General features: G+C 44.0%; 1 protein-coding gene across 9 annotated transcripts in view; it reads left to right on the forward strand.

The window, feature by feature from the left end:
• Nucleotides 1-8,100, forward strand: part of LOC107273014 — a 57,888-nt gene that overhangs the window by 2,852 nt on the left and 46,936 nt on the right. For all 9 annotated transcript variants that reach the window (XM_025090341.1, XM_025090342.1, XM_015750795.2 and 6 more), the window contains exon 3: nucleotides 92-295. In XM_025090341.1, coding sequence (XP_024946109.1) covers nucleotides 92-295 — 204 coding nt within the window. The remainder of the gene's footprint in view (nucleotides 1-91; nucleotides 296-8,100) is intronic.

Consider the following 8,100-nt stretch of genomic DNA (forward strand, 5'->3'; position numbering starts at 1 on the left):
CCCCCCCCCCCCAATCCCCCAATAACAACAACCCCAGCCAAATCCCAGCCTTCTTTATTTTCTTCTTATCTTTCTCTCTTCTCACCACCAGGTGTGCCATTTCCGCCGTCGCACAAGCTGACCGTAGCAGAAGTATTCGACGCTCGAACAGGCAGACCACGTCCCGACGTCCTGAAGCAGCACTTCATCCTGGAAGGAAGGATCGACGAGGCGGCAGCCCTGCGCATCGTTAACGATGGCGCAGCGCTTTTGCGTTCGGAAAAAACAATGATCGACATCGAGGCTCCAGTCACCGGTAAGTTCTTCCTCCCTTAAATCGGCGATCGCTCCCTTCACGGAGTAAACGTATACCAGCATTCGAGGAACTAGGTCCACTGCCAACTTTTTACCCGAATTGACACAATTTTTTCCAAAAATATCACTGCCTCAAAAATCGTTTAACCAACCTTACCCGAAGCACATCGATCAATCACAATCCTACAAAATCAGAGAGAAAATCCACTTGTTTCCTAGAAACAAAAATATCAGGCTAGTTAAAAAAAAAATTGTTCGTCCGACCGAACACGACTCTACGCTCAGTTTATGTCTTTGTGTCTGGTTTATGAGCCGGTAATAAAGTTCAACTTTATATATACACATGTATATATATATATATATATACACACAGTAAATAGCGATTGCGAGATAGAGCTTTAATAGTATTTTGAGATTTCGTCTTTGATGATTTAATACGCTTAACGACGTCCAACGCTCTTGTCTTTTGAATTCAGTTTAATGCCTTCGTATATAGATATACTACCATGCGAATATGTATATATCGGTATTTGATAACGAAAAGTTACTTTGAAGATTTCATAGATCCACGCCCGACATGCCAGGAATTTTGGTTTAGTGAATTTAGTTGTTGGCATCCTGCTAATGGATCAATAATTCCCGTTGGACAGCAGTCCTTTCCATACGTTACTTCATGGTAGGTGCATATATATATATATATATATATATATTATACACGAAGTATATAAGCGAGCAACGTGTCAACGTATACCACAGCAGTTATCTTCTCAGGAACGGCGACTTTTCTATTGATTTTTGGAGACGCGAAAAGACGCTCGTATCCCTTGGCGTCTTGGCGACTTTATCATCGTTATTATTATCATTATCAGGAATGTCCTCCTCGTCAGTGCAGTTATTATTCGACGCAGCGGGTCCTCCGAGCAGTGAGCATCAGGTGTATACGCCTTTCATTAAAAAAGATTAACGCCTGGCGTCCTCAACCCGAGCTACTCACAGGCCCTGACCTCGTAGTCCTCGCTATAGTCCCTCCGCGATAAATCCAACAATTTCATACATACCCATATATACCGCAAGCCCGCCAACAAAGCAATACGCAGCTCGGATAGTAAAAAAAGAATCTTCAACTCCACGTAAATCGACTTTGATGCGGAATTTCAGTGAACTCGTATCATCTGTCACGTGTGATAAGACACGTGGCAGGGGGAGGAGATTCGCGAAGCGTCGATGAAAGATGCACAAGTACAGCGGCAGGATCGGCGTAGAACGTAACCTAGAAAGAGTGATAAGTATCGGCAGGAGTTATCGGGAACGGCGTATAGCTCGTATGCACGTACGTGCGAGCATGGATGTCCCATAGGGTTGGATTTTCACATATGTAAATTTTTCATAAAGTTAAAGTTTCTGATGTCGGAGGTCAGGTTTGCCTTGAAAGTTGGACTTTTGCCGATTAATTTATTTATTGGGCTTCTTATGGGGGGATTGTGTAATTTAGTGCTTAACAGTGGCATATGCATATTAGTGGGCGGCAATACTGGCTGCTGGTCGGATTGGCTGACTGGTTGTCTCGTATCCAGTGGAATGTAGGTTGTACGGGATATCGAGTCAGCTGAGAAATTGCAGTGTATGTATATACTTGGGAGTACTTAGCAGTGTCTGGGTATATACTGGGTATACTCTACTTTGATACTATGGGTATTGCTGGTGCTAGTGGTAGGGTCTGCTTACGCTTCAGACAGAAGATGAGAATAGGAGACACTGCGCATAGCTGATGTATCCGCTGGGTCCCATAAGCACGCGAGCCTCCTATGTTGGGGGGCTGACTATCTGCGTCTTTGACTACTGGCTTGCTGCTAGCTCGCCGTTAGCTGCCTAAGAGAACGCTTGCTTGTTAACGGGATTCTTTAATTAATTAAGGTCGATTCACAAAGTCTGATTATACTTTTTGGAACTGATCGTTAGATCGCCAATCGGGGATTTTAGCTGAATGTAGAATCTTGTTGGTAGCAGTGACAGTTTGCCGTCTAAGCACTGTGCATACGTGCTTTGTGTACGGTAAGCAGATATGCATTTTTTTTATAGATATAGACAGGACTGGGTAGATACTTGAAAATGATGGAGAAGCAAAGAAAAGGGGTGGTGGGAGTATGGGGGGAGGAGGAGTGAGTAGGGCGAGGGAAAAGTGCAAGGTCAAAAATTATTTAGAAATTTTTCAACTCACGTTTCTACGTGCATTTGGCTTGTTGGAGTCGAGAAAGTAGATACAGGGTGTTTTGATAAGATTAGGTATTTTTTTTTTATTTTTTGGAAATTTTTAGTTACGGTTAATTTGCATATGAGGGCTTGTCACGGGTTTCGATCCATTTGCAGAAGGATAAGGGTTGGGATCGGTTGACGCTCATCTTAATTATTTAAGGGTTGACATTTTCATTGGTTCTTATGGTATACAGGGTTTTTAAACTTTCGCTAGAAATCGCTTGTCAACTACTAACGAGGCGTACACGTTCTTCACTAACTAACCGTACCCCATTCGGTACTCTTTTATTGAGTCATGGGATGCCCAGGGTGAGTCTTCTTGTTTGGGGAATGAAGTTCCCGCAGTCGATCCTCCGTCGAAACTACTGTTACGACTCAGCGATACTCCGATAGATATTGATGGTCGGGTGGGACTGGGGGACGTGATACGAATGTCTACTACCCCTGAGTACCTGTTTGGTGCCGTTGGGATACTTGCTGTTAGCCTTAACCTAACATAACAATACGAAGCGATCTCTATCGCATGGCGGCAATGGAGAGAGCGCCATCTGTGAAGCGGAGAAGGTACTACAGTCTGATGGAAGCCAGCAGAAGTTTCTTACGTTATTCGGTAACAAAATAACGACGCCGATTACGTGCGAGGGACGGGAGAGGAAAAAGGTTTTACGTAAATGTACAGTTACGAGGTTATTGTATCGCGAGGACGGTGAGGAAATATTGTCCTGGCCTAGCGAGATCGCTGCCATCTTTTGTTTCGATCTCGCCTTGCTCTATTCTATCCCACCCATCGTCCTTAACGAGCAATCAATTACCTGTTCATCCGCATATCACGCGACGGGGTGGTAGGAAGAATTCTTCGTGGGATAATAGCTCTTCGACGGAAACGGATATTGATAGTGATGTTTCCCTTTTTTTTAAATTAAAACTTCAACCCGAGCATTTTCTTCGAAGCGATTGGTAAATTCAGATTTTTTTCTCTGGCGCACAGCGACGTGTCTGTTTACACTGTTTATCTCCAGATGTGTATATATGCATATACACGCGTAGGAGTGACATAGATTCACAATATGAATGTGATATACCGGGAACAAGTGTCGTGCGTAGTAATAATGGTAGTAATAGCAGAAGTCCGTTGACAGCTCGACCGTCGCACGGGCTTCGTGAAAATAAATGAAAACAGGCCAGTGCGCATGCGCGCGCCACAGTGGCGGCCTCGCTCGGCGATAGTAGGAAGCAGATCAAGGGATTGCTAGCTGCTGCCAAGACAATGGAGAGGTGCTCAAACTGGGTCACGGGAGATCTCTTTAACTTGTTTCTTTTATTATTATTCGGGGCAGTGGTTAATAGTGTAAGCTAATGCGCGCCCCGCGTAGCTGTGAATTTTATTACGGGAAAATGATAGCACATTTTCAGCGAGACGAGTGTGGGTCGGGCAGACAATGGAAGGACGTAACGTGCGAATAGGTATCATCGGAAAAAGTCGTTATTGCGAAAGGTAAGAGATAAGCCTGAAAGAATTGTTGAAGTGTGCCACGAAGGCTTTGCAAGGGAGTGTCCGTCGTTCTTTTCGATATTAGAATGCGGCTACTTCACCTTTCGCTATCCGACCTAACCTCAACCTGTCTAATTTCATTCTTCGCATGCAATGCTCCTCTTGCTCGTACCATGAATCGCCTGCTGTTCGTAGGCAGATACAAATATCTGTTTCTGTACTGCCACGTATGTAAGGTTAACTCTATGGAATTTCTCTTCGTTTCATGGGGTTTCTATCGGTGGGCGGTCAGCGAGAGGTCGTAATAAAATTACTTTGTTACATCAGCGGCTTCCCGTCGTTCCCCATTGACTTGTTAAATTGCACTAGTAGCCGCTTTAATTATTATTCCCTCCGCACTCGCCGACTAAGGTTACGTTTCGAAATTCACTGCCAATACCGGGGAGTAGCGTCGTATCTTTTTTTACCTCGATGCAACAGTGTGAGACACGACTATGGTCGCGCTGCTGGGAATTTCGGAACGTTTTCTATCGCGGCGTTATTATGAACGTGGGAGAGCCTCGGCGTTTCCACGCATTGGTTATCTGCCCTGTTGACATAAGCAATCGATCGAGGTATTAGTAAAGAATTTTTATTGTTAAAATAATACAAGCAACAATTTACGTAAAGATTTATTATTGTTTCATTACATGGCGATTGTCAGGAATGCGTTGAGATTCAAGTTCAAGTGTTTCCCAGTCAATCTCGCCAGATGGCGCCTTCAGCCAATTCCCTCTGTCGTTCGTCGAATGCCGTAAATATCCTGTCGGATCCAAGTGGTTAGTTTTTCAGTGTCAAATTCAATGGCTGAATTTACCCTGGACCCTCTGTATCCGCCATTCTCAACCCACATGGGGAATGTACTCGAGACTGCTCACGAATTCACTGAAAAACCTTTTTCTGGTAACGACTCACGCACGATTGAGCATATAAACATACGTTGGTCTCGGTTTGAATTCCAAACGAGTCTTTCCTGCTACCCTTAACCTCCACTCCCGCATTTCTACAGTTCTACGCCAATTCACCCTCGCGCTTTTATACACTCGAGACGCTCCTCGGGCTTTATGGTTATTGGTATCTGTCGCCTCGATTCTTACGTAACACTCGGCAACTCCTTCTATTTTTTGCTCCCTGTTTACTTGGATTCGTTATTTATTCATATCTCTCTTGCTACGCGCGATCTTTTCCAGCTGACTAACCTTTAATATTTCTTTTTTTCACGGTAAGCTCAGCTTACTTTTTTACGACTGAAAACAATACCAGACTCTCACGGTGTCTCGTTCAGTTCATAATCTTATATTACGTCCAGACATGGATTTCGCTCGTGATACAACCTTGCGTACACGTGTACTGCTTGCATCTTAGGGTTTACCTTTTTTAATTTTTATTCTCCTAGTTCACAATAAATCAAATAGATCGTGTCTCTGGACTCTTCCAGCAACTGCTGTGCGCATTAAAGATTCTTGTATATAGTAATTTTTCTTTTTTAGGTTAAAATTAATTTTCAATAAGTTTAATATGGGGACTTTGCTGTACTATTTTTTTTTCGGACTATTTTATCGATTAAACGTATTTTTTCGTATTATCGACCGATTATCAAAAAGTACCCTTTTGAGTCATCTGGCTTATTATTATTATCATTGGAAATACACTAAATATACTCTCGCTACATAATATTGTATATACATGTCGGGTTATTGTAATATTACCCCCTACAGGGCTGTGTAGTGTCTTACCTTATCTACTTAGCCCTTCGCTATTAGGGTAATGTAGTGGTCGTCTACTCCAGGGTTTAAGTACCTTTTGATATTGCCACAAGATCAGAGCTTCAATCCTCCATGGTCCATCCCCTAACAGTGCGACCTTGGTAAAGTTCGTGGCAGTAAAATAGAAAACATTGCAGTTGTACAACACGAAGTATATATATATATATATACTCTCGCGAATATTGTTTTTTCGTTTACACAAGAGAATTGCTCAAAATAATTTTCCTCAATATCAAACGTAATCGGTCGATTAATAGAAAAAGGTATAGTTGGCGAGACCGTCCAAGAGACGTTCTCCGTTCTTCATAATGGCTGACGCATTGGAATTGTTAATTACAGGCGTCCATCGGCGCCGAAATGGGATGCCGTTAATTTGTCTTACGTAAGGTAATAACGCGGCCCCATTAATAGTAATCGATTGTTTAACCTCCTTTTGCCAAGTTATCGACTATTCATTAAAGACCGCTGCTCCTGCAGCTGCAACCTCGTACCGTCGTTCCGTGAGGTCGACTATTGTCCCTGGGCGGAGTTGGCGTTATGTTCTGGTATTTTTTTTTTTTTTTTTTTTTTTTTTTCTCCATTAACCACCTCTCCTCCATCATGATCCAGTTTAATATAACGGGTGTCGCCCTTCAGCACCGAACGCTCGTGACTACCTTTGGGACAGTGGCTACTGGTTTCTGTCTTCTCTGGGACCTTTTTTTTCCCCTTTACTCTCGTTTCGTACCCAAACGATGCAAAAAACGACGGCGCACGGGCTGCGCAGCGCGAATAATCTATTTTTTAAATCTACAAGTGGCAATATCGGCCGGCAAGGCTGCACGGCACGCGAGGGTGCATGCATCGCCTCGTTTCGTTGATACGGGCTCGCGTTGATAAGGTACCTGGAGCTAACGGCGTGCTTGGCGGTGGAGAGGGGGGGGGGTGGTGGAAAAGAGGGCGAGGGTCGAGAGGAGAGGGAAAAATATGGAGCGATACGCCACATTCGCCAGGATCCTTTTTCAAGCCCATTGGTGCTTTTCACGAGAAAATGGAAAAGTGCAATTTTTATTAATAAAAAGTCAAAGGATCGGGATTCTTTTTAACTGCGCGATTTTTCAAATTGTCTGGATCTCCATAGGCGACATTCGGTTCCTTGGTCGGATTAATTTCGACAAGATTTCTTTGGGGTTTACTTTTTGGGGGGGGGGGGGCGACGTTGCTTGGATTCCACGAAAAGGTTAAAAATTAAATGTATATATATGATCAAAGGTAGCCTTTTTTTTTTGGATTTCTCATGAATTCATCCCTCTTCGAAAATTGGAATTTTCGATTCTACGCCCCGCCCCTGTGGAATATCTGATGTAATATCGTGAGAATCTACGGTATCTGCTCTTCAGGCGGGGGGGTTGACGTAAATCTAGTGAAAATAAGAGATAATGCCAATCGCCTCCATTTCCTGGTTTCAGGGGCGCACGTGGTCTGAGGTTTGCCGGTTGGTGTCTTAAATAAATTCTCTCCGTCTTTTGAATTGCCTTTTGCCCGGAGGGGTCGAAAGCAGAGGAAGCCGAAGGGTGTCTCTGACGTTTCCGAATCGAGGAAGCTCTCCTCCGTCTTGCTTTTCTCTTATATAGGGGTAGTAGGTAGGTAACGGTGGGTTTCCAACTTCGGCGCTGGCGATGCTGCCGGTGATAGTGTGGTAAAGGGGGAAACCACCAGCCCCTGTCATTTCATCAGGAGTCACCCTCACCTAGGCGTCGCGTATCCCACGACACACACTCCCTACCATCCCCTGTGCTCGACAGAGGCTCTCAGGCGTTGGGTGGTGCCTTTTCGCATTAGGGGTGCACGCGAGAGTACCCAATATACTCAAATCCCTTATATATATACACCTGGATATACACTCTGTACTCCTATAGTACACCCCCCATATATCTACAGGGTGACAGCATAACCACCCCTCCAGCCCCAGCGTAAAAATAAAAGTATAGCAAAAGCATAAAAAGATCATACGTAATAAAATGTTCAGTGCCAATTTTTATTTTGTTCGACAGATTTTTCAAAAAATAATAATTTTTCTGTAAAAAATCTTAATTCAAAGTCTCCATGTGACGAAACAGTGCGATGTATACAGCAGAGAGTATGGGGCTGGCGCGCCGGTTGGCAGAGCTTAAGGGTGGGTAAGGTTAGAGGGTGGAAGTGTAAGGGATGCCCCTGGGGTGTAAGTTTGGCGAGATATATCGGTAGCGTTATGGCAAGGGGCGGGTAGGGGGGGGG

Source organism: Cephus cinctus, unplaced genomic scaffold, assembly GCF_000341935.2.
Source record: "Cephus cinctus unplaced genomic scaffold, Ccin1 Ccin1_scaffold1343, whole genome shotgun sequence".
Lineage (NCBI taxonomy): Eukaryota > Metazoa > Arthropoda > Insecta > Hymenoptera > Cephidae > Cephus > Cephus cinctus.